This window comes from Anguilla anguilla, chromosome 19 (genome assembly GCF_013347855.1).
Source record: "Anguilla anguilla isolate fAngAng1 chromosome 19, fAngAng1.pri, whole genome shotgun sequence".
NCBI classification, from domain to species: domain Eukaryota; kingdom Metazoa; phylum Chordata; class Actinopteri; order Anguilliformes; family Anguillidae; genus Anguilla; species Anguilla anguilla.
Genome location: NC_049219.1, coordinates 13,721,140 through 13,748,615, shown reverse-complemented (window position 1 = coordinate 13,748,615; position 27,476 = coordinate 13,721,140). Strand labels below are relative to the sequence as shown.

The 27,476-nt window shown below is 46.5% G+C and overlaps 1 protein-coding gene across 1 annotated transcript; it reads right to left on the bottom strand.

The window, feature by feature from the left end:
- On the bottom strand, positions 1-23,007 carry LOC118219046 (transmembrane and coiled-coil domain protein 3-like). The gene is made up of 4 exons (XM_035401860.1): positions 22,787-23,007; positions 4,938-5,905; positions 3,623-3,758; positions 1-3,125 (listed from the first exon to the last, which is right to left on the bottom strand). Exons 1-4 carry the CDS (start codon positions 22,856-22,858, stop codon positions 2,823-2,825), a joined length of 1,479 nt encoding a protein of 492 aa, XP_035257751.1. The 5' UTR covers positions 22,859-23,007; the 3' UTR covers positions 1-2,822.
- Positions 23,008-27,476: the final 4,469 nt, after the last annotated feature.

Below are 27,476 nucleotides of genomic sequence, written 5' to 3'. Positions count from 1 at the left end.
GTTTTTAGAAAATGAATAGGATTTATTTCCCAGCTTAATAGTGCATTCTGGAGACACATATACTTGGGCTGCATAAAGCCATTACCCATGAGGACAAAGTTCCAGAAGCACGTGGAATAACATTCATTGGGACTGGCTGAACGTGACCTCTGACCCGACAGCTTACCACAAATCATACAACAAATTATGTAAACAGTGGATCCAGCCCAGGTTGAGCCGACATTCCTCCAATCTTGCTAGGATTTCTAAATTTGGTTCAAGGTTTCATTTAAATTCCAGTGCAATGTTCTCACTCTGCAGTGTATGTGTAACAAGTTTTACTTGGTCCATCCGCACACATGTATAAAATGGCAAGAACAATCAACTGCAGAGATAGTGGCGTATGTTTCGTTTGAACATTGGAGGGGACACATTAAGTGGGGAGTCTGGGGGTCCTCCCCCAGGAAATTTTGAGCGTCAAACACTTAATTTCCTGCATTCTGGTGAATTTTTATGCACCAATTTGTGCCTTTTCTGCATCAATTTAAAAGTCCTCTGCTTCTTTCATGTTTTTATTGGGGGGGACAAATGCACATGTTCTAAATATTGAGGGGGACATATCCCCTGTGTCCCCCCTGAAATCTACGCCTATGTGCAGAGCTCTGAGACAGGCAGACGGCAGGGCTCCAGCACCCGTGACCTGTTCTTGCTGGACTTTGGACAGAGACAGCCAAAATGCTTCGCTCCAGATAGCAGGAAGAGGAAGAAACACCACCACACACAGACAAGGTGCTCTGCAAACAAACGTTAACGGCACCAGCAAACAACAAGGCAAACATAAAAGTCTGGGGCCATCAAGCACCACCTAGTCAGATACTCTCAACATTTGGCTGGCAAACCACAAATAATGAACTTGATTCAACAAAAATAAATTAAAAATACCAAAGCTCTTAAATACTTGTGATACATTGGCAAGGCCACAAAATCCATGCTTGTTTGCTCTGGAGAAGTTCATGAGAGTATAGGTGGAATGCCATCATTTCTTTAAACATTTGTTTCACCAGACACACAATAATTAAAGACAGAACATTAACAAGGTGACTCACTGAAAACAGAAAGAAGTTCTGTCGGTGTGATGCAAGGCAAATATTAAAATAACTGAGTGATGAGTCCTAAATCTAAAATACCCCGTTAAGATTATTATATTTTTTATGAACCTCAGTTTAACTTTCACAGGTCTCAATACAATCATTTGAAAATTACATTAAATGACAAACAAAGCTCAATGACCCACATTGACTAGATCCTATTTGTCTTTTTAAAAAAGAACACAAAAAACCTTATGTTGCTTATAGCATTTGCCCCAGTGTCCTCACTGATTGCAGTTCTCCAAGACGTCTCCCGCTGGAATTGCATTTAACCCCAGGGCTGGTGTGTGGAACAACCCCCAAAACAGAACCACAGAACCCAGAATGCACCACACAAAGCAACACCAGGGATACGGAACAGCAGGACTCACACGTAAGGCCATCGTATCAACACGTGGACGGTAATGAAAGTATCCACTCCAGTAAATTGATGCCGCAGATTTACAGTGTACAAAAATAGCTGGTGCGCGTCTCAATGCTGTCATACATAAGAAATTAATTTCATTATCTATGTCATATCATAGATGCACTATGTTCATTCTAGTTTTTTTTCTCATAGATTTACAAAATGTAACATCTCTTCACAAAATGGAGAGGAGAATGGTAGGCCCAGCTGAGGCCATCTTGTTCTTGTTGTGGTCACAGGACTGAATCCCCACCGGCCTGTTACACGTGGTTACAGCGGCTCTTCCACACACATCCAGTACTTGACATGACATTCAGGTGACGCCTGAAAGAACCGTGAATTACACACACACACACACACACACACACACACACACTCATGCGCCACACAGAGGTGCATCTTGCGTACTCCAGAACATGAATAAACCTAAATAATAATAAAAAAAATAAAATAAAAAAAATAATTTTTTAAAACAAGCCGCAGAGAAATAAGGTCTGAGTGTGTGACGGTACAGTACAGGTACAGGTACACAGACACCTCTCATCCCCACCGATGCTTCATTAAACACTGAAACACCGCCGTGAGAATTATGCTCCATTTTCATTTTAAATGGGATCCTCCTCGTCACAGTGCTGAGGCGCATTGCACCACAGATCAAATAAGACTGGTGCGGCAGGAGGGGACCCTTCTGCAAGCACAAATCAGGCCTAAAGAGAAGGAGAAAGGCGAGAATGCTGTGCGTAGTGAGATGGCCTACTGGGAAATGTAGTTTTCTTTTTGAGTGATCCAGTCATGTAAAGAGGGGACCCAGTTTGCAGGAATGAAATATGAAAAGAACATATATACATACAAATCAAAAATAAATCACGAATATATTGCACTTCTCAAATGATTCTGTACATTAGTGAACAGACGGTAAACATGAAGCAATGAGTAGGATTTGTGTCAGAAAACCATGTCCACAAGGAAAGGCTGAGAGACGTACAAAACGTAAAACAGAGAGGAGTGTTTTCTGAAAAGGGTGAGGGGGGACAGTCCCGGCCTCCCCAGGTTCCCTGCTGGTTCTTCACAGTGAGGTTCTGTCTTCCTCTTAAAAGGATAAAAACACAGAGTGCCTTTGTCCGCTACACAGAAAGGAAAACACAGCCATTCAGTGGGTCTGCGGAAGTGGCCGTTCTCTGAGGCGGAACTGAGAGACAGCGTCGGAAACGGCGGGACGAACACGCTCCAAGTCCCCCCTGTGTCTCCGCCCCCTGGCCATGGCCCCGCCCCCATTGACCACGCCCCTCTCAGCTGGGCACCAGCATGCGCTCCACGGCGCACTGCACCTTCTCCCAGTTCTTCCAGAAGATGGCCAGCAGCGCGAAGGCCAGGCAGGTGCAGATCACGTGCAGCCGGCTGCGCATCAGCGGGGCCGTGAACTTGGCCACCGTGGAGACGCACACCAGGATCACCGTGACGATGGCCAGCATCAGGTTGATGCACTTGCCCAGCAGGACCCTGGCGTCGGCGCTCTCCAGCTGCACCACCTGCTGCTGCTGCTGCTGCAGCTCCAGCTTGGAGATCCGCGTCTGGCAGGACTCCAGTGCCTCCTGGAGGATGAACGCAAAGACGCGGGGTTAAGACCAGAGGGTTTCAAACTTGGCCCTGAGGACCCACTGTGCCTGCTGGTTTTTTGCTACACTTAAGGTTGCTGAACCTGTTATGCATCTCGTATTGAATTAACTTCAGCGGTTTTGGAAGAAAAAAGAGCTGGGTGTTTTTAGTAATGAAAGGTAATGAAATCTGTAAGAGAAACAAGGACACACAGTGTCATTGATGTCAAGCATCAACTCTTAGGTAGCACCTCCAGTACTTTGCCTGGATTGCTAATTGCTCCCCCTTGTGGAGAATCCTCAGCCTGCTGAACATGAGTGAGTGTGTGAGCGAGTGAGTGAGTAAATGAGTGTGTGAGAGAGGGAGTGATGGAGTATGTGAGTGAGTGAGTGTGTGAGTGAGTGAGTGAGTGTGTGAGTGAGTGAGTGAGAGTGTGAGTGAGTGAGTAGGTTATAAGTCAGGTCTATGAGGTGTTTCACGCTGCGCTGAGTACCTGGATGTCTCTGGCTCGCTCGTAGGCCTGGTAGGCCACCTTCTCCTCTATGCTGGCCAGCTCCTGCTTCAGGTTAGCCGTCTCGTGCTGGTGCAGCTCGGAGAGGTCGTTCAGCTGATCCTCCAGCCTCCCGTACCTGTGTGTGTGTGTGTGTGTGTGTGTGTGAGTGTTACAGACAGAGAGCGAGAGAGAGAGAAAGAGAGAGAGAATGTGCAGGGGGATGGGAGAGAGAGTGTAAGATGTAAACACCTACAGGCAGGCCTGGCTGTTCAGAAGATCACATGAAACCAGAGAATGATACTGATGATAATAAACAAGCCTGCACAGGCCACGGTACACCGTCACACTCTGCTGAACTGGAATGAAGGAGACAGAGGAGTATTTACTCATTCGCCGCTGACACTCCAACGCAACCTTTGGACCAAGAACTGAAAACCGCTGCAGAAAAAAATAAATTACAATTTTTTCCCCTCGATGACTGTAGACAGCGAGGAGAAAATGAGGGTTTGGAGGAGGTTCTGAAGAGCAGCAGAGCACAGCTGCTCATTACCAGTAGCAGGCATGTACAGGTATGTGAAAGGAGCTTGTAATCAGGAGGGTCCATGTCTACGTAAGGGTAGCATACTAAAACGAGAGGGGACAGAGGCTGCTCGACAAGCTGAGCGCCAGGGAAACCAGCGTCAGAACAGGGGTTTGGTGTCAACTGTGCCGAACAGACAGAGGGGGCAAATAAATGCCGAATGACATGAATCATATGAATGAATGAATCACGCCCAGCATCATTCACGCATCCCCCCCATGCTCTTTCCAGCACTTTGTGTTCTGGAGTCTTCCACACAGGAGAGCACGTCCAGCCAGCCTTTTCCACAAACCTCAACCTGGAATCATGAATTCATTTCTTCTACTGTGACGAGAGCAAATCCCCAATTTTGTATATTATGAAGACAGACTCCGAAAATATTCAGGAAATGTAATCCCACTTATCCTACCCCCCCCCCCTTACAAAACACTGTGTGAGTCACAATTCTTCCGGAAGGATTCTGACAAAGAAATATATCAGAGTGGCTGGGGTCTATTGTGAGACCGCAGCATCGTCCGCAAGATTAATATTGACGAATTCGGGCGCCAGGACTGTGATAAGACTATAACAAAGCGTGACCCTCACACATGGAGACAAGATGCAATATGGAATAGAGAACATCTAGCCGCTTATGACTCATAATGGGCTCACAGAACAGTATTCTGAAAACTGCCCATAAGATTTCAGCACTGGGAACATTATTATTATTATTATTATTATTATGTATAATCTGACCTGTATTTCTCCTCCTGCAGTGACTGTGTGATGAACTCGTAGTCCCGGGTGAACTGGTCCTTCAGTCCCTCAATCTCCTCGGCCAGCAGGGCCTGGGCCTCTCTGATGTCCCTGGCTTCGTCCAGCAGGGCGGCGAGCTTTCCCTGGGCGTCCTCGGGGCTGCAGGCCGTGATCCCGTTGCTCTCGGCCGACACCGACGTGCCGGACGAGCACTCGTCGTCGCTGGGGTACTTGGGCTTGGCGACGGTGGTGGCGCTGCCGCTGAGCGCCCGGGCCCCGCCCTCCGGGTGGAAGGAGGAGGGGGCGGGCTCCAGCGAGCTCTTCATGTGCGCGATGTTGTCGGCGCTGCCGAACTTGTTGCGGATGAGGTTGGCGAACTCCCGGGACTTGTTGAAGAAGAAGGGCGGGGAGAGGGAGACGCCGGGCCCGATGGTCTTGACTTTGTCCAGGGTGGGGTGCCGCCCGCTCCCGCTCACGTCCTTCAGGCTGTCCTTCAAACCATCTTTCAAGCCGTCCTTCAAGCCGTCTTTCTGAGCGTCCTTCAGGCTGTCCTTGGAGGACTCCTTGGCCTCCCTGGAGACGTTCTTGGAGGAGCCGTTGCTCTCGTTGTCCTTCATCTTCCTGTGGTACTGCTCCAGCTTCTTCTGCAGCTGCGCGATGCTCAGCGCAGACTTCCGGTTCTTCTTCTCGAAGACCTGCTTGATGCGCGAGACCTGCTGCTTGTCGGCGTTGTTGACCAGCTTCAGGTACTCCGCCACGTTCTCGTCGCGCGCCGTCTGCTCCACCTTGATCTGCTCCGTCACTTTGAGGATCTTCTGCTGGAGCCCGTCGATGCCCAGCGGGCCCCTGTGGAAGTCCAGCCCCAGGCCGTCCGGCCAGTCCTGGTCCAGGCTGTTCTCCGAGCCGCCCCGCCGAATCGGGACCGGGACGCTCAGCGCGTTCCCGTTCCCCTCGCCGCTCCGGTCCGCCTGCGGAACAGAACCACAGCTGTGTCAAAAACCACACCCCTCGGCCCGCCCCAGGCAACCCGTCAGGGATAACAAAACAGGATTTTCCACTAACACAGAAGAAACAGCAAGGGGTACGCTGGGAACAGCCAGTAGGACAATGCCTCCAGTGACTGGTGGACACGGTGGCTACATGCCTGGAGCCCCGCGGCTATTGGCCATGAAGTATATAGAGAAAAGCTAAATAACCTCGTAACAGAACTGTCAACAATTTCAAAAGAAAAAGAACTTGGAATATCTTTCATTTCTTCTCTTCCTCACTGTTGGACCATCTTGTATTCATGGGCTCTCCCTGTCCACAGACATCCCTTTGTATGCGCAGTATGCATATATTTTTTCAAGGCAAAAGCCTATTCATAAAGGATGTAAAATAGGATGGAAAATATTCCGGGTCCATGACAACTGGAGTCTATGTTTTTGGCCAAAAGCCCCTCTGTGACAGAACCGTCCCAGCAGTCTGTGGGCCCCCAGAAACACATCCTCTTTTATTCCGGTCCCAGGGCAGGGCACACAGGATCACTCATTCAGACAGAAGCAAAGCGGCCCGTTTCAATAAGACCTTTGCTGAAACTTCCCCTCTATATGAAATGTTTGTAACACATCCAGATTAATGACAAAGTTCGCCACGCAAGATTAAACCGCATGCTCGATAGACTTCCCTTGTCAATTGTTATCACTTTTTCTTTTTTGTACAGCTGCTAATTAATAAAGTACTACCACAGTTAAGGACGGTGCTGCTGTATCAGCCCTGTAGGTTGTGCCTAAGGAAATGCATCAATGCAAATCCTTTCAGGCATGGCCAGCTTTAAACAAGAGGCCCCAAGCCAAGGGGGTCCAAATACCAGCCTCATGACCAACAGCTCAACCTAAACTGCTTCATTTCAACAGCAATACTTATTCTGTAGCAATTAGATACTTATTCTGTAGCAAATAAATATCTTATTTCCTTGTATAAAGACATGCTGATTCAAAATATTTCCATATTTTCATCATGTTCAAGGACAAAATGATTTGACTGTGCCTATTCAGAGAACCAAACAAGGTTTCTGACATTTTTCTCTTCTCTTTGTAATAAATTTGCTGTTGGCAGAAGGACATTGTCACACAGCAAGAAAGATTACATAAATTATCTTCTGACCCGAGACCTTCTCAATTCAAAAGGTTGGCATTTCCAATGGGAGCCTTCTCAGAGATACGCGTGCGCAGTGAGTTCACAGTGAAAGTCCAACGCAGCGCACTTCAGCAGACTGAGTCCAGAGCACAGGGACACAAAAAATAAACCCCGCTTTTTTTCATCCCCCGCGAACGTTATCTTTGTGAAGCCGAGGTAATCGTCAGCACTGCAAACGTTAGCGCAGCTGAGGGGAACGCTAACATGGTCAAGGGGAACGCTTGAGGAATTTTTGCACAACCAAGGGAAACGCTGGCACAGCAGAGAATGGCTGTCGGGAGAGCTGAGGCTGTCAGGGTGGGAGAACTCCCAATGTGATCAATGTGTCAGTGCGGTGTGACTCTCGGTATCACGTTGGGTCTAACGCACTCCGGCAGATGTTAGGAAAACTGCAGCAGTTTTCCAAGAATGTGTGTATGTGTGTTGGAGTGTGTTTGTGTGTGTGTTTTCTGGTGTGTGTGTTTGTGTGTGTGTTCTGGTGTGTGTGTGTCTGTGTGCGTGTGTAATGTCTGTGTATCTCTGCCTGAAAGATACAGGGAGACACTCTTCTAGGGACTTCCCAGCTAACACATAACATTCTCACAATGCTGCTGTAAAATGGTGGCAATGTTCTAACATTGACAAAAACATTCCCATAACATTTGTGTTAGCTGTGTTCCGGCAAAATAAAGTGGGAAGATGAAAATGAACTCTGACCTTTGTCAGAGAGCTGGAAAGACACACGATGCCTTTCTAACTCAGCAGTCAGAGTGAGTCTGGCAGGCATCAGGGGCATGTGGTGGGCACAGTGGTGGGCACAGTGGCTTTGGCAAACTGGGTCAAACCGCTGCACACAACAGCTGTGGCTTAACTCGAGCCCCACGGCCGCCCAGATGCTCCCGCGCACACCCCGGGCGGTGTGTGTAACTCACCATCCGCTCAGTCAGCCAGGGCGAGCGAGGCCAGTTAGCAAAGGCATGACACTCCTCTCAAAACAAAAAAAAAACAGACCAGAAGCCTTAACCGCGGTAAATAAAAACATTTTTAAAAATGCAGCCCGGAACGCCCAACGGCGTAAAATAATAAACTAAAGTAAACTGGCAATGAAATTCATGATGCACCGAGTCTGCAGGGAAGAGGGGAGATACAAGTAATTGAGACACTCCACAGCCAAATGAACTAAGACCTAATTATGCCACAGAGCCAGGCCAGTGGGAATAGTAAACACTGCTGAAGTGAGGCTCTCGTGTCACACGCTCTGCACTGCGGCTCGGAGACGGAGCGCGAACCGTGACCTCAAACATTAGTACTTTTTTTTTTTTTAGTTTTCTAAATCAATTCTGCACAGTGGGGAAAATAGGGGAAGTGTATCCACGCGACGTCATTGTTTGGCACAGGCGGGGCTGCGTACGTTTTCTCGGTACGAGAAATGAGAGATCATTCTTCCGGTGAAAACCAACACACCAAACAAGGATTCTGGCAGAAGTTGCCCTTTAGAACAGACAAAATTCCATTACTCACAAATGATACAGTGCGCGCTCGCGTGCGTGTGTGTGCGTGCGTGCATGAATGTGCGCATATCTGCAAGCATATCTGTGCCTTTGTAAAGGTGTGTGTGTGTGTGTGCGTGCATGTGTGTATATCTGCAAGCATATCTGTGCCTTTATGAATGTGTGTGTGTGTGAGTGTTTTGTTTACCAGGGTGTATGCATATGATCATCAGCCACGATCTGATGATATCACTTTTGTTTACGGAAAACGAGCAAGAGGGGACGTGTAAGAAAATACATAAATATATATTCACCTGTGACTGGTCTACGGCTGATAAATGTGTCTATGGAAATCTAGGTCAAACCACAGGACCGGTTTTAAACAAAATACCTCCAAAGATAAACAAGCACAGTAGAGGCTGCACTTCCCTCCCTGCGTGGTCTTAAATCCACGCTGCGCTCCTTAACTGCAGAGCTGCGCCCCTGCTGTGCCCCCCCCCCACCCAAATAATCCCAGAATGCTCTCTTTCCGGGAGCTGTGCTGAGTGGTGGGGGGGTGTTCACCTGGGCAGAGGTGTTTACAGCGGCACACACAAAGGGGCGGTTTTGCGGCTCGTTCAGGCGTCCGGGCGCGTTTGGAGCACTCAGTGCGCCTCACGAAGCCGTCTGTCGTTTCTGTGCGTCTGTACTCGCCGATTCCAGTAAAAACATTTTTAAACCGTGCGGTCATGTAACATAATGAAAACTGTGTGCGGTTGTCTGCTAACACCTCCGTTCCTCTTTCCCGTTCTGTCTTTGTCTCTTCGGATAAAGGAAGTTCACAAGTGCAGCCGAAACTCAGCCACCATGTGACATCTCGCGAAGCAGAAACCAGACTGGCTGACTCTACCCCAGGATGAAGAGTCGCTGACCTGGCCCGGTCGACACAGGAAAGCTGACGATGAGGACGGCCCATCCAGCCCATCTAGGGTCGCCATTCTGCCAACTCTCCCAGAATTCAACAGTGTGTTCAACAGCTCAGGGATCTGTGATTTTAGAACATGGCAAGATGCTCCATGCCCTGATAACATTGTGTGTGCCAGGGAAAGAGTGGGGGGGAAGGTAGCCAGAACAAAATGAATTATTACTAATTACAATTAATTAAATAAATAAATTTCTCCATATGTTACTTTATCTCCAAATTCTTATTCTAATTCACTATTTCCTTGTGTCATTTCTTACCACCTATACGTGCGCCACCGCAATGCAACTCACAGCTACTTAGAGAGAGAGAAAGAGTGACGGAGTACTGACTGAGGCAGAGAGTGAGAAGGAGAGGGGTGGGGCACAGAAAGGGTATTTTTTTAAGCCAAAGAGAAACCTTTGGTTGCCTTGACGACAACAGGGCGTACAACGCCGGACACAATGACGCCACAGAACGCCCTGACTTACCGCCGTGGTGGTGGTAAAACGCCCCGTTCGTCTTTTTAGTTAAATTATTTTTTGTTCCGTCTCCGCTCCTGGTCTGGTGTTCGGGCCCAGCGGAGCCGTACACTGAGGCCAGTGAGATTAGCTCTGAGTCAGGGCCCGGGCGGACACACAAAGACAGGCCTGTTACAGCCCTGCCACGGCATCATGCCACAACGCAACACTGCTGGCGGGATTAAAAATCCACCAATGGGAACACAGAATGGGATCCCTGCTCTGCCTGGCTGAGACCAAGAAATGGGAGAAATTTAAGGACACCCCACCCCCAACCCCCCCCCCCCCCATTAAAACAAAGCAACGGCAAATTCTCATTCTCCTGCAGCTGATTAGTGGTAATCATGGTCTGACGAGCCACAAAGAGTTCCTTTCAGCAGAAGCGAGCAGCAGTCTGCAGCAGCTTAGCCTAAGATCCATGTTTGCATGGGTCTCGCACCGTGCCTCTCGGATAGGCACGTAAAGCACAGTACATTCACACATAATGCAGTCCTACCCAGGACAGCCCTGCGTCAAAGGCCACGGACCGATCGAAGCAGCAACACCCCCCAAAAAACCCGTTCCTCCATCAGCAAATCTTCCACAAGGTAGCGTGATTATCAATACCGCGCCCAAAGCACGAATCAAAACACAGATCGATGATGTGCTCACAGTACATGTTTCCCTCACCGTTGCTGATGTTCCCTCATTCCTCATATAAATCCACAAAGTTTTAGTTTGACCGCAGGAGTTTGACACAGAATCTCAAATGAGCCATTGCAACCTGGTTCAGTTCTCGGCTCGCTATGTTCTCTAAGTGCCGGACTTGTCCAGGTATGCAGCGAGTGTTTTTGTGCCAGAATGAGATTCACCTGGAGGCTTCCCACGGGGCACAGGAATAAGAAGGACCGTTCAATATTGGCTGCATAAATATTATATTAGCAGGAGGATGTATCCGGGCTCCCGCTGAGAATAAGATGGTCTGTAAGCCTCTGTGAGGAAGCTCAGACACAGGGCTGTAAAAGAAACTGTAGCCCTCTCTGGAGATACAGCAGTGTGTGCAAACTTAAACTGCAGGCACAGGAATTTCCCGGTTCTCTGTCATTATTAAAAAAAAAGAGTTTGCCCAAATGAACTTTAAGTGCCTAATGTGGTGTGAAGAAATAAATGAATAAGGCTAGACACAAAGAGAAGGAGAGTAACCCACCACTGGGAATGATTTAGGCCTAGTCAGCTGGAAAAGAAAGTCATATTTCAGCCTCACAAGCCATCCCTTGGGTGCCTGTTCAGTTCGGTCTGTACATCTGTCGATATTTCTGTCCGTTTCTCCAATAAATCAGCCTCACTGAGATACCAACAGTGGAGTGTAAATACGTGTAAAGGGTGGGAAAAACTGTGGATGGAATAAACATTCCACACACGCTTAAATCCAAAGCTAAAGTGATTATTCTTTGAGCATTCTCCAAAAACAGAATTTTGCACCGCGGTACCCTAAACGGTAATTCCCTGGACTAATTCTCCTTCATAAATACAATGCATTGCAATGCCAACCAACGCCACTGCTGTCCTCATCTTCACTTCTCTGCAGGTGGTGTATCTGGCTTATGAGCAGAAAACCACTGGAGCAGGACTGCAATGAGAGAAATGACTGTTTGCCTCTGCATCTCAGGGAAATCATGGAGAACTGCCTCCCCTCTCATGGCTGGCTCTGATTGGCTATTGTTGTGACAGGGTTCCAGCTTCGTAGTTCAGACGGTGTGCAATTTCGCCTCTTTCCTTGCCTCTGGATTTTTTTTTTTTTTTTTCTTTTTGGTACCCTGAGGCTCAGTTCAGCACACATTTTGTGCCAATCACAGAGAGGTGGAGGGGGAGGGAGGAGGGAGGGATGGAGGGAAGAGAAGGAGGGAGGAGGAGGAGAGAGGGAGAAGGAGAGAGCATTCTATCCAGAATTCTATACCTCTCCACCCAACCCCACATCACATACAAAAAATAATAATAAAAACTTATGAAGATCAGCTGTATATAAGCTCTGTTGTGGTGGAGCTATTGATATTTCCTCTTTACACCAATTAGCTCCCAGTGGTCTTGAAACCCAGGGGGTCAGATCAAGAGAACAGTCTGGCCTTACTACCCGAAAACAGCTCTTACTGTAGCAACGGCAGGCTAGGAGGGCTGTGCCAGCTTGGATACCGGTCAGACTCCCTGAGGGAAGTGCGGCGCATGCGACACACGCAGCCTCCCCTGGCCTGCGCCTCACAGTTCACATCTGAATAACCGGTTTGAACCGGCGGCTCCACCTCTGACCCGCCCGTCAAAGAGATGATGCAACAGGTTAGCGGACCCTAAGCGATCGCGCTGAGAAACGGGCGTGTTTCCGGCTCCTTAGCGGCTGTGCCTCTGCGGGCTAGGCCAGCCGCACGGAAACTCCTCGGGGGTGGGGGGTGGGGGTGGGGGGGGCAAGCCAGGCCCGCGGGGTCCCAGGCCCGCGGGGTCCCAGGCTGAGCTCTCCCTGATCTTTCCGGTAGCTCTGTGTCGACTGTGGGAGCCCCGAGCGACAGAAGGCTCGGTGCAGCAGGAAGGGCTTGTTCCCAGGGAGAACTGGTTTTCGGAGAGGACGCAAACAACAGAACCCTTCTTTTCCTGGCTGTCTTTCTCTCTCCTTTTACCCCAGCCCCTCCCCTCCCACACACAAACCCAACATGTGCACAGTATCCTCACTCAGTGTAACCAGACAAAGGGCTGCTTTCACTCCAGTTTTAGGAAGATTTGGGGAGACACAATCGATTAAGTTCTTCTTGTATACAGTGTGTCGATAATTTTGGTTGTAAAAAGGAGCTTGAACCTTAAAACTAAATATTATCTGTAAACTATTCTTATTTAAAATGTGCTAAATGTCCAACAATTCAGAAAGGTCAACACACAGACACACACAGACAGACAGGCAGACACACACACACACAAACAAACACAGACAGACGCAGACGCGCATGCACGCACTCACACACACACACACCCGCCCACAGCACTGGGCTGGCTCAGGTTGCAGGTGTGGCTAAGCAGATGCTCAGATCTGAGGTGTGACAGGTACGTGTGGTGAAACTGGCAGCCTCCGCATTGTTACACACTGCTAGCGCTTCGTGTCCTGACCTGTCAGTACAGCACAGGTTCTTCCCAAGCGCAGACCCAATAACAGTGTGCTAAATGATTCACAAACCCCACAAGCAGTCACATGACTCAGGCTGGTCTCTCTGTTGCAGGAAGACTGTCATGAACGTCAGACCGCCACTTCTGTTAGCTGAAAAAAGGCAAATAAAGGCCTCCTTCTGTACAAAGTCAGTGAGAATTTGTACATTTTCCCTGAAAACCTGTATTGTTTTAACCTTCACCTAGCTTAGTAACTTTGGTTAATTAAGCTACAGACTGAGAGTGGTCTATTTAAGGAATAAGGCTACCTAAATGGAGTATTTCCACGTCACTAGTGACATTTTCTGAGTAAGAAATAAGCGTCACGTCTCATTTGAGTTTCTAATGTGTGTCCCAGACAGAGTGGGCAAGCTGTCTGCAGCAGAGACGGAGACATGAGCAGTGACAGCTGGCAAGAAGGGAGTGGGTGTGTGTGTGTGTGTCTGCGTGTGTGTGTGTCTGTGTGTGTGTGTGTGTGTGCGTGTGCGTGCATTTGGGCTCAGACGTGTGTCCTCTGCAGGGTCCGATGAGCTGTGCTCCTTTAACGGTCATCAGCATTTCCATGTTACCTCTTACATAACGGCCCCTGAGCCAGCTGTCAATCCATCTGCTCCCGCTACGGCGGGGTCTGCAGAATACCGCTGCTCCCGCTACGGCGGGTCTGCAGAACACCGCTGCTCCCGCTACGGCGGGGTCTGCAGAATACCGCTGCTCCCGCTACGGCGGGTCTGCAGAATACCGCTGCTCCCGCTACGGCGGGTCTGCAGAATACCGCTGCTCCCGCTACGGCGGGGTCTGCAGAATACCGCTGCTCCCGCTACGGCGGGGTCTGCAGAATACCGCTGCTCCCGCTACGGCGGGGTCTGCAGAATACCGCTGCTCCCGCTACGGCGGGTCTGCAGAATACCGCTGCTCCCGCTACGGCTGGGTCTGCAGAATACCGCTGCTCCCGCTACGGCGGGGTCTGCTGAACACCGCTGCTCCCGCTACGGCGGGGTCTGCAGAATACCGCTGCTCCCGCTACGGCTGGGTCTGCAGAATACCGCTGCTCCCGCTACGGCGGGGTCTGCAGAATACCGCTGCTCCCGCTACGGCGGGTCTGCAGAATACCGCTGCTCCCGCTACGGCGGGGTCCAGGGAATACCGCTGCTCCCGCTACGGCAGGGTCTGCAGAATACCGCTGCTCCCGCTACGGCAGGGTCTGCAGAATACCGCTGCTCCCGCTACGGCGGGTCTGCAGAATACCGCTGCTCCCGCTACGGCGGGGTCCAGGGAATACCGCTGCTCCCGCTACGGCGGGGTCTGCAGAATACTGCTGCTCCCGCTACGGCGGGGTCCAGGGAATACCGCTGCTCCCTCTACGATGGGGTCCAGGGAATACCGCCTAGGTCACCGGGCCCAGGCTTCATCTCTCCCCTCTTTTCATTTCTCTCATTCCTCCATGCCTCTTTTCCATGCCTTCGCTTTTCAAATCTCACTAAACTCACATCTCCATTGTGATCCATTGACTCACTTGACCCTCACACCTCTCAAGGCCTATTTATATGACCACCCTATGGTTGAGGACAACCAATCTATATAAAGAAAACGTTTTATCACAACGTGAACAAGTACACGCAATTCAAGCAAGTTACCACCCGAAGGTTTATGTCATTTATGACATATGGAAATGCAACCAAATTATCAGCACTTCCTGCGACTTGACAAATCCCCAAGGGTCCCCAGACCGCAGTTTCAGGTTTTCCACCGTAACGTCAGCCGTGTGATGCAACCTGAACGTTGGTCGCTCACCGATCCATCCTGGCCTTAACTGCCACCTGAGAGAGCCAATCAGGTCACAGCAGACTCCGCCAGGGATGCAGCCGTCTCTGATTGTTCCTGATTACCAAACTCAGACACTAGCGCAGGCTGCAGCTCAGGTGAAATTACTACGAGACTCTAAACTTATGACTTGGCCAGTTATGTCTTAAATACTGTCATTATGACTTCAGACAGTAGTGGGTCTTAAAGTCACTCATTTCCTGAGCAATCATGGAAAATAACATCCCTGAGTCACACTGGCTTTGCATGTCCTGATGAAGTACATGTCATGTAGAGCCAGAAGATCTCATGCGTACGCGCATGACACACACACACACACACACACACAAACTCCATACACTCACACATAAAACCCCAACCGCACACAGACACACAAACACACACACCTCCGCATGAAAAACTGAGTTTCTAGAAACAGTAGATTCCTTGTGTCGTTTCCAGAAACGTCTGCACAATCGCGGGCCACATCTGTGACGGGGTATTCGGATATTCCCAATTAATTCATCGACTCCGCCCGCACTGAAATTTCACAGCGTGTCCAGATATGTGGCGGCCGCAGAACGGGATGTCACACGAGTGAAATGTGAACCCGGGCGTCGGATCGATGCCGCTCGTCTGAAAGGCCGTTTACTGCACTACGTCTCTGTGTTTACACTGACATATCACTCCCAGAGGACCCACACCGTCTCGCAGTCGCCGTGACGACCTGCGGTGACAACTCGTAACAGAACTATCCCCCCCGGCGGCTGCCCCCCGCATGTCCACCCCGAGGCAGTGACGCAGTCTTGGGGTCCCCTGAGCATGCTGGTTCTCAATCCAACCACAGCCGCTGCCCATGGACATTAACGAGCCACTCTCGCCCCCTCTTAATGCCTAATGAAGGATGATCTGTGCTCTCCTGGCCCCCACTATGCCAGAGGCAATGATAATAATACCCATGCAGCATTGCAACCCACAAAGAATAACTGTGCCGTTCTCCCAGCTCAAGACCTGTAATCAGTCAGATCCGCTAATGCCTTCTTTTTCTGGAAGGTAACACATCGCACAAAAAAATGACTCCCGTAAAAAAAATGGCACGTTTTAAATTTATTATAGATTGGCAGAAGAATGAATTAGTTCAGCACATCTGCGTGCCACACAGCCCCCCACCCAGGGGGTCGTCAGTGCTGCATGGCGCAGACCTGAACATATCGCTTGTAATCGCACCCTTTCCCCCATATTATCCCTGTTAATCCCCTCCCTCAGGGACACAGATTAAGCGCTTCTTCACTTCCATACATGGAACACTCACTCACACACAGTCAGTCAGTCAGGGCACACACCCACCTCACCTCTGCATTTCGGCAGGAGAGCCTGAGCTACCGCACCCCAAACTGACTGACACAATGCCGGGTGACATCGGCCTTACTCTGAGTCACAGACGAGACCAGGGGGCCGGGGGTCGCCCACACTGATCCCAAATTCAGATCCAGATCGCGCTGCAGGACCGTTTGAGTAAACAAGGAGTTCAGCGCTGACGCCAGCACAAAATTTATAAACCCTTAATCCTCGGAGGGTGCGATTAATGTTATGAAAACAATATTAACTGAAGGTGAGGGAACACAGCACAGCCTCAGGGCCATCGAGAATGCTATCGCAGTTTCTTCACATGATGCTGGTAAACACAAACTTTTTGGGTTCTCTCACCATAAAGACTGCTTGCCGCACAGCCCCACTAAGTAAAGATCCTTAAGAAGAAAAAAAGGTAAATTATTTTCTTTATCCGAGTGACCAGTCACCCAAAAATTCATTCAATGTCTAATTCCAGTTTTCAGCAAGCGTACTCCCTACTTCCTAGCATAATGTAGTATTCTAACACTGTCCATCTGTTAAAGGTTTAAAGATAAGTGCTGTTCATTGGCTACACTGAGAGTTTTGAATATCATGATCAGAGCAGATAAGGAAACTGCAGGGCCCCCCATTTCATCTTTGAAGAAGGAACCCAACACCCCAAAATGCCTCAACCAGCTCTACAAACAGAGAGCATAGAACAGAGAGTTAAACAAGAACAATGCTCAGCTAGCCACACTGGAACTTCACGTACTCAGCAAATAAATTAAAAATAATTACATAAATAAAAACATATTCAGGATTTCATGCCATACTCTTCCCACAGTTGCCGTCAGATCCGGTAACTACATTTGCTTGCTAGGGACTCCTAAAGGGCATTTATGACTAACACACAGGTGTGACTTAGAGATATGAAACATCCAAGGTATAATACGCACCTCTGAAGAGTAGTTCTAAGCTCTCTCTCAGTACACACACGCTCACTGTGCAAACACCAGGCTAGCAATGACTCAACTTCCAATGCTCACCCCACTCTACCAAATTAGGCCCTACACTGAGGCTACATTTTCTTACCAGTTTCACAAAGGCTTTGACTTTCATGCCCTAAACCCAAAGAGCTTTGTGTTGTTTTTCACTGTACACAATGATGACAAAGCAAACAATTGCTTAAGTTTTAAAGTGGGTCAGTAGTGCTCTGAAAGAGTTATTTCAAACAGAGGCGTGCGGCTTTCTGCTCCACAAGAGCAGGAACTCGGAGGCGCACCTCCAGATGGAAGACAACAGGAACTTTCAGTTCTCTCCACGGAGGAATATTTACGGAACAAATCTCAGAAGAAAAGACGCAGCGTTTCAGCAACTCTTCCAAGTTTCCCAACCACAATACCTCGGGGTCATAGGAGCGACTCCTCCCAGACACTTACGGCAGGGAGAAAGGCACCTACAGCCCCCCCTCTATTCTTTAAAGAAAGCATTCGCATGAATACAGATTAAAGACACGGATCTCTGTGGCATTTAGCAGATGCTCCCATTCAGAGCTATTAAAAAAGCTAACACTGAAAGGTTAGGTATGGAGCAGAGACAATTGCAAGTTACGAGTGTCACAACATAAAAGCTGTCATTATACAGGCCTGCACCATGACATCAAGTGCCGTAGCACCACAGGTATTCCACTATGACATTTTTTTCCCCTTCGGAAACATCAGACTACTTCAAAACAGCAATAAGACGACTGCCTCCCTGTAGAGACCCACTATCCCACATCATAAATATCCATTCAGTGAGAGCGCATGAATCAAAATGAATGCCAAAAAAATTATTTTGCGACGAAGCCGATTTGAAAAACTTAACACAATTACATTTTTCATACTCATTTCAGACTAATGCAATAAATGCTTCCATCTTATCACACCAGATTCATTTCCATTCTGCTGCCACTCTGTCATTGCTCCAGCCTGAACAGGACTCATACTTCATCACAGAGAAAAGGTCAACAAGATTCTGTGTCCCCACAGCCATTCAGAAAATGAGCAGTATATAAACCCATCACTGCCTCCATCGTTCTTCCATCACACATTGACACAGACAGACACTGAAGCTTAACAGGCATCGGTCCACAGAAGATGCTGCACAGATCCACTGATGCTCATATTAAAAGGATGGGCTGATAGTGGACACAGGGGAACCCGATTAAGGGCATCCACATAACATCAAGATCGGAGGACAAATAGGAGGCTGTTCCAAATCGGTGGCCGCTAAGAGGCGGCTCCCTCTTTCGTAGCGCAATACGATGAGCGGTCACGGAGGCACCGGTTCAACCGCGGACACGCAAGAGCTCCTGCACACGCGCCGACAGGCTGCAACTTGATTGGCCGTGCAGACAAGGCCAGCTTACCGTACACCCCAGCCTGAGTCACTGTCGGAGGAACACTCCACAGGTAAATCATACTTTCATTCAGAGAAAGAGAAAGAGAAAGAGAGAGAGAGAGAGAGAGAGAAGAAGGGAGGGAGGGAGAGGGAGAAATGGCGAGAGAGCAGAGAGAAAAGCACAGAGGGGAGAAAAAAGAAACCTTTGGTTGCCATGGTGACAGTGGGCCACACACCGCCGGACTGAAGAATGCCCTGACCTGCTGCTGCGATGGTAAAACACCCCGTTCAGCATTTTAGTTTCAGTCTTTTCTGTGTCCTGTCTTGGTGTCTTTCCATTCCTTGCTCAGCAAACAACACTTTGGACAACTTATTACTCATATTATATACTTTACATTTTTACATAATATAACCTTTACACTCCTGGATATTAAGTCTCATGATAGAGCAGGTCAAGCTAAGCATCTTTTTGAAGAGGGAGGCAACAGGATCCCAATCATGCAAGTGTTAGAAGCAGACAGATCTAGTAACAGTAATAGAACAGTTTGGCCGTATTCACAGTGAGAAAGAGTATGCCATGCACAAGTTAAATCAAAGGTGAGGTCAGCACAGCATATTTTATTTATTTATTTATTTATTTTACAAGGGTTAGCCCAGAGCATGATGGGAAAAACAGCAATCCTGGCCGCAGCAGCCAAAGCAACAGCCCTGCAGACAGCGTCACAAACTCTGATAGGGAAACGCAAAAACCCTGAGACTGGAAAACTTGAAACCGCCCTTTAACAGCATAAGCCGAAAGCACAAGGCCTCAGCTCTCAGAGAGAAACACATCTGGTGCCTGCATCATTCCCAAAGCACTCAGGACCAGACCAATATTTAATAATTCACAATATTACCTAGTTATTATATCCTTCCTAAAACTACACTGCATCTTTTCCAGAAACATTCTCTGAAGAGGAACCCTGGTTTCTCAAGGCCATGGAGCTCGTGCAGATGTTCTCACGGAGATGAACGCTGAATTATTTAAGAAGTCGGCTCGGTCTGCGCGGGAACCGCTCCAATTAAAAAATTATCAATCGCTTATTAGCACGCACCCAGCAAGCTCGCAGGCTTCAGCGGGCAACCAAGGAAGCAGTGACCGATGAATCTGACAGCTAATATGACAGTTGAAACAGCTGCTTTCTTCCAAAGCTGCACAAAAGCTTTCCCCAAATGAACTTGAGATTCATGCTCACATGCAGTTCAATCAATATTCTGAATAGGCATGACGATTGCATCATGGCAATTAGCACTCTCGGCTTTGAGTTAGCGTTCGCACAAAGTTTCTGCAATCAGCCGGCGGTTTCGGAAGCCCCGTTGCCATGCTACCGACGTGCCTGTGAGCGTTGATTGTGACTTGCGAGGCTACAGAAGTGTTCCGTTCAAACAGGTTTGTGTCGGGACATTTGCATCAACAAGTAAACAAATCGCAAGCCGGGCAAGGCCCTGCACTACAGCATCTGGTGACCATGGGGTGACAAAAGAATGGTGTCACCCCCTCCTTAACCCCAACACCGCCCAGCATGAGGAATTAAGAGAGAATTTCAGCCACAAAACTTTATGTGCTGAACTTGAGGACATCAATGTGTGGGACTTCAGAATTAGAAAATTCTCTTAACCCTATGAAGAGCAAGTTTTTCGGAATGTATTTTATTCCATTATAAGTCAGTGTTCTAGAAATCCTTTGCTTTCAGTTACCAGCAGTGATTGTTACATCAGCATTAGAATGTTCATTTAAAAACATTCTCATTGCATATTTGTGATCTTACACCATAAATGGTTATTATATTTCCATTTCTGTCTTTATTGCATTTTTTCCCCTGCCTTTCTCCCCAGGCTTCTGACATCAGCACAAAAGGCCCAGTATAGAACCTGAGCGGTCAGATTTCGAAAGAAGAAAAAATGCTGATTTGGGGGGAATGATCGCAAAGTTTCACATCTTTTTTCCCCCAGTACAGTTGATCTTGGCTCACCTCCAGAAGACTTATAATAAAGGACCCCCCTCCCCTACTGTTTCTACAATGTCCACTCACAAAACAGACACCCCCCTCCTCTTCTGCCTCCTCCTCCCAGCTGTTAGAAATTAGGTCTGTCCCCTGTGTCTTCGCTCAATGCACTGGCTCCACCACATGCATATGATTACTCATATGCATGCCTTTGCATTTTCATCCCTGGGGACATCCTATACTGGAAAGTCATGCACATAACTTCAGCTTAACTGTGTGCGATGTCACGCGACGCAAGGGAAATGAATGAGGCTTTAATTGTGAATGGACTGAAGACTATCTATCCTTTGTAAGTACAGGGTCAAGTCAGAGGTGCTTGGCACCAAGTATGTGTGCTTTAGAGTTTCAATAAAAAGAAAGTCAAAAATACAGTGTTGACTGAGGCTGTATTTTCACTGTTTTACATCATTACTGAATGCGTCAGTTAGACTGCGGATATTCCTTCAGCAGCTGAATTCCAATTTCCACAATATGGGCATCCCATGCAGTGACATTTGTTTTTAACCTTGCAAAATCACACGGTGAGATCAGAATGTATTATAACCCAGTTACATTCCACCCTGCTCCTGTCCGTATGTGGACCTCTGTTTTAATGCATTATTTAATGCTATTCATACTGCGATAAGCATAGGACTTCGGACAGGCAAGCAAGCAAATCATGGATTCCAATGCACATTTAGGGCTTTTCAAAAACATTTTTAAATTGGCTATAAGAATATTTTTATAACAAGTTTGAAAACTTAACGACTGAAAATAAGTTTGGGTTTCATTCTAGCAATACGGAGATTAACAGAAACCACTTGGGGCAAAATTTTCGGAAGTAACAGTTAGGCGTAGTGTTTCGTGCTATTCAGTATCACTCCAGTCCACACTCAGCTCTGCCCGTGTCAGTGTTGGACCTGAGTTTCGAGTCCTGTTGATATAATAAACAATTTTCTGGTTTATTTTACATTATAACATAAATTTACTATCTGCATTACATGCATGCTTTAACCTTTAAAATATTATGCACATTTTCTTCGTGAAACATATGCTCACCATTTTCGCCACAGAGAAACATAGATTTTATTTTGCGTTGTACTATATCAAAAACATTCAAATCGATGAACAAGATTGGCAGCTTGTCAAGCTATTGTTACATTTACAAACACGCGCGCGCGCGCATACACACACATCTTGACGTAAAGACAAAAATTTCACGAAAAAAAAATGTATCGTTTGACTATTTAATAAAAGAAACTAGCACGCAATCTGAAGTACTGTTAATTTTACAACGCAAATGGTCACCTGGTTGATATTCCGTTATAACATAAATGGGGATTCCAAAGGAGCTTAAATGTGAACGCAGTTTCGGAAGGCTAAGTCAAAGGAGTGCTTTGACATATTTTAAGTGCCCCAGTGCTTGCATAACCGGTTTAACGTCGCAAAAACATTTTGCAACCATCAGGATTTAGTTCAATGCAGCGTAGACTACGAAGCAATTTTTGATGTTAAAATGTTTTATTTTTATTTTTTTAAATAGACCCCGTAGGCTATCACAAGACCATAGATAGCTAGATCTGTGTGTTTAACCTAAAGTTTACATTGCCTTGTTCAAAACAAGAGAAGAAACAGTCTTTTGTTGGCCAGCAGTCTTGAATTAGGGATTCCATTCTTAAATCGGATGAAACAAGACCATGTCAAAACAGGCTACTTAAAGTATCACCCTATATTATGTAAACTGTCGAATAAACAAGATACAACACAGTGTTGTTTGGTTAATGTTAACGAGTTGTAGATATTTTCGCTCTGACACATAGTGACAAATGGTGCAAACATTTTAAGATGTTGCAACTGGTGCAATCTATAGCAATGAATGATCCGGCTTAACTGAGAAAAGTAAACAACAAATCAGAAGTGAATTTTATGTATACTGCTTATGCCTGAACTAGCCCGCTAGACTTGACCGGACACTAACTACCAAGCCAACCGAAACCAGTATTCAGAACAAATTCAAGTATCATAAAAGATAGCAGTTTACCATATCGTTCCTCTGACAGTATTTCTCTACTTGTGCGAAAGTTTTATCCGCAGCGGCGTCGGCGCTGGGCATAGTCCCGAAATCCGGTCTGTCTGTGTAGTCTCAGGTTGTTGTTAGCGCAGGTAGAGACCCATGCGGTGCGAGCGCTGTCACCCACCGCACCGCCGCGCGTTCACAGGCTCTTTCAGTCCCTCACTGTAATCCTCTCCCGTTTTGCAGAAACGCTGAACAGTGTGTGAATAGACCCCGCCCAACGGGCTCTGAAGGGTGAGTAGGAACGGGATTAACTCTTTCGTCATCATGAAACTCAGTGACAATAATAACAACAATAATAATTTAATAATGATACATATCAGTACAGAACACTGTGCTACATAAAACAAATGCTAAAACTAATTTTAACATTGTTGATGATAATAAGAACACTACTAATCTGAATCTATGTACATTATATTTTAATAGCAGTAGTAGTATGCAAAAATCCAAAAGATTCATGTTTTTTTCTATGCTGGGGTTAACAGCTTAATCGCAAGAATCTGTGTTCAGATTTCCTTGCGGTTCCATTTTATATATCTATATACTTCAGATCCCACAGCTCATCCTGTACGCACAATCAGAGAAGGAAACAGAGGGTGGGCGGCGCCCATTCACTCTCGCAAACATTGGGCTTCCTGTCAGGTTTGTCCACGGTGTCCCAGAGGGTCCTGAAGCTGCAGTGAAAGAAACACCACCACCTTCATCCTCCCAGGTCACAAAAGCCAAGTGCAACTATTTTAGGCAACCTGTTGCATCGCTAGTGCTTACCAAGAAAGAAACGCTCCAGTAATTTCAAAGGCAATTACACATCCCCATTGTTTGTTCCCTGAAACCTCCCCTACTGTTCCCGGTGATGAAAGGGGATCGTCTAACCTGTCTCGCTTCATGGGCCGAAGGAGAATAATGTGCCTTCCTGACATCTGATTCCTCTCATGAATCATGAAGCGGTTTCGCCTCCGTTTTCCAGGTATAACAGGTAGCTATGGCTACCTGGGCTGTTGGTCTCACATCTACAACCAGCAGCCAAATGACTGGTAACAGTTTATTTTATATATTTTATATTTATTTTATATATCCAGCTAAAACTCACTGAGAGGTAGCCGTGCGCCAGCTGCAGTCCAAATAGAACAAGAGCCAGAGGCACAACACAGAGGGAAAAACTATTTGCGGACAAAGATCTTTGGCAACACTTATCATGATTTCAGACAGGTACAGTCCTCAGTTACTGCACTGTAGATAACGCATTTAAGGCAATGTAGAGGACCGATAAATCTAATTTGATATAATTAATTTTCATGCTTCTGTGCTGGAATGTAAAGAAATTTGAAATCTCATGCTCATTTCTAAAAAAATAATCTCCTGTCATTGTGTAATACATTTTTAAAGTCCAATCAGTTCAACGCATTTGTCCTGTGATCATTTGCATACTAAACCAATCTATGAAGACGAATTTGCCAGATTAAATTTTCATATGCTGATTTTTCAGACCACATCCCTTCATGTTTCCACTGACAAAGGTCTCGTTTCTGTTCCACTGCAGTGGAGCCCATTGCTGAGGCAGAACGTTAACTGTTTCCCAATCTGTGTTTGTGGAATCAGAATCAAGTCATGCTTCTAACCCTGTTCAAAAAACATGAGAGTTGTCTTCGAAACAGGTTTGGTATTTTAGACCAAAGGTATAACACAACAAATTTCATAGTTATTTACAGCCAAAACCAAGAATAATTTTTGGCGGACCGATATATAACTTAAATACAATCAAGCAAAGAATCAAAAGTAGAACTTCACAATTATTGTCAGGTTTTAAATAGTCAGGCCACATCAGGGAGAGGCCCGTTGATATGCATCTTTTGCTCTCATCACTAAGTCTTGATAAACGTTTTTTTTTTTCCCACAAAAAAAAAACATGCACTGACGTAATCTTTGAAACTGCATCCTGCTGATTAATCATGAAGGAGTGAGTCTTTTGCGATATCGCTATTCAGCAACGTGTGAAGCATTTGGTGTTAGCATTTGCTATGGGGGAAAAAATAGTTGATCAAAATGATGTGGGCCGTTAAGGAACATCAAAGAAGGTACAATCGATCGTAGGGGAACCAAATCTTCTATTGTGATGCATTGAATGATGCTATTACATAGCAAGCTCACAGAAAAGATTTAGAAATAAGGCTTTCATTCAGCCATTGGGGACGCACAGAGTTTTTACTTGTGTTGTGAGATGCCTGGGAGAAGGAAAATGGTGGGCAAATGCATCAGCATGCCTCCTCTGATGTGACTCTACCAGAGGTGGAAAATCCAGGTTCACAAACTAAGTTGTTCTCTCCAGTATTTTATTCCAATCACCTGGATTTGCTAATTAGCAGCGTTCTTGAGCCGAGAGGTAGAACTAATGAGTAAAATCAGCTTTCTAAGTTCATGGGTGGAAGAAACACAGGGCAGGACTTTTACTTTCTAAACCCCTGGACTTTACCATCTCTATTTTAAATCATTTATGTACTTATATTATTTATACTTTTCACATTTCCATCCTTGCTTCAGGTTGTGAAAAGAAAAAAACCCATATAGTCCTTTTCTTGGGTAACTGGTGTAGCAGCACAACAGATGAACACATTAGCACATATTGGCCTACACACAATATAAACAAGTCTGCTACCAAACGTACATAAACACAACAATTTACTATAATTAGAAATGTGGATTGAAGGCAATGGAATTGATGGGATAGTAGTTCATTTGCACACTGCGTACAGATATTGACTTACTGAACCTGTGTTTAGCAGTTGTCTATGACCATGAAATGCACTTTTTGTATGTCGCTTTGGATAAAAACATCTGCCAAATAAATGTAATGTAATGTTATAGAAGCAGAACAGACTCTGACACTTTAACCTGGTACATTTGTTACTACACAGAAGCTGTAATTGTAAAAACAGTTGGTGGTCACAATGGTGTAGAACCACTTACAACTAATTTTCCTTTCAGTTCACGTCAAACAAATCACAAGGTTATTACATTTTAAATGGCTCTGTAAGCCTTGTGCATGCTGCTGTCATTACCCACTTTACACAAGAATCAGAACATGATTGCTATTTGAATATGCAGTTATTAATCATAATAACACAATTAACTTGTAGCGTTGGCTGTTCTCTAAGGTACAAACACTGCCGCCTGGCTCTAATTGCTGGCAGCAGGCGGCTCTAACAGGAGAGGTTGGGGAGGATGTAAGCACATGAATCACAGTCAGACACCGCTATAAGGTTCAGGAAGGAACTCGGCCAATCACGTGTCTGAATTTCTGAATCGCTTGAAAATGACGGAGCATTAGTAATAGGGGAATAGAGAAGTAGAACTTGTAACAGAAAAAAAAAAATGCTTTCATTTTCAAAAGAAATGACCATTCTAAGAACATATCAGCATAATCAAGTGGAGCTTCGGTGACCTCCTCAGATGAAGGTGTAGAGAAGTAAAAAAAATAAATTAATAATAATAAAAAAAAAAATATTTGAAACTGCTAGAAACCGTTCTCATAGACCACAGTACACCTACACAGTAAAATGTCCAGTGCTAATTCAACTCCCCAAATGTAATCTGTTAAGAGTTGAATTAACACTGTTAGAGGTGAATTAACACTGGACATTTCACTGCATAAAAATCACAGGTTTGGGCATAATTCCCTTCTATCAAAACAACCGCTGTTCCAAGAGGTGCAGACCGTGGCGCTTTTATCTATTCACCGCCTCACAACCAGAGAGGTTATTTTTTCTGGATTTTTCCCCTTCATGTCTGGGAAGCTGAACAGAAGTACACAACGAGGGAGAGAGATTGCCAGGAAGCCTGTCCACGCGCGCTCTCTGTTTAATGCCACGCTCGAGAGGCTAATGGCCTGAGGCACTCTACAAAGGCTAATAGAAGCTCCAGTGTACATAAACCTCCACAGCGGCCCGAGGGCAGTTAATTAGCCGCCTGACGAACCTGTAGCCTGTGTGCAAAAGGCCGCCCGCGCTGACGGAGGCATCTTTTTGAAGGTGAGATGGCGGCGCACGGGGAGGTCGCCGTAAAGGGACGGTCGCTGAGTGTTATTTTGAGATTTAAGATTTGATAGAAATCCACAGCGTCAGCGGATGGTTGCGCTGATCGATCACAGCCTCCTTTCAAGTTCTGCGCAGGAGCGTCAACTGAAATTAAGAATCTTCAGACAGGTCGCGAAACACTCCGGACCCAGAGCACAATAAGCAGGAAAGGGCAGCGTTGGCTTGGCAAGAAGCGATTTATTGTGGCACCTGCATTGTACTAAACTCCTGCATTCTGCTTTTAACACAGATTATTATATCTTTTAAAACAATAAATGAAATTACAAAATGGACCCATGAACAGCACAAAATATTAATAAAGACTATATTAATTCAACTTGAAATGCTGAAAAAAAAAATTCTTTCAGCACAATTTAGCTGCCAGGCTACATCATCCTCCGGCTCCAGGTCCGCCGGATATGTTTGAAGCATCCTAACAAATTATAAATCACAATAATTCTGCTGACTCGCCAGAAACGTGCAAAAACTATTTTCCAAAAAAGCACGTGAAAAGGATGTAACAGAGTGTTCTCAACGAGTCATCTCCACGGCGATGAGTCTGCTTTGATGAGCACCGTGTGACA

Coding starts and splice junctions, on each gene's coding strand:
- LOC118219046 (XM_035401860.1), bottom strand. CDS start 22,858: ATGCCCAGCGCCGACGCCGCTGCGGATAAAACTTTCGCACAAGTAGAG. Junction 5,906..22,786: donor ACTGTCAGAGGAACGATATG/GTAAACTGCTAT, acceptor TCTGTTCCGCAG/GCGGACCGGAGCGGCGAGGG. Junction 3,759..4,937: donor CTGCAGGAGGAGAAATACAG/GTCAGATTATAC, acceptor ACACACACACAG/GTACGGGAGGCTGGAGGATC.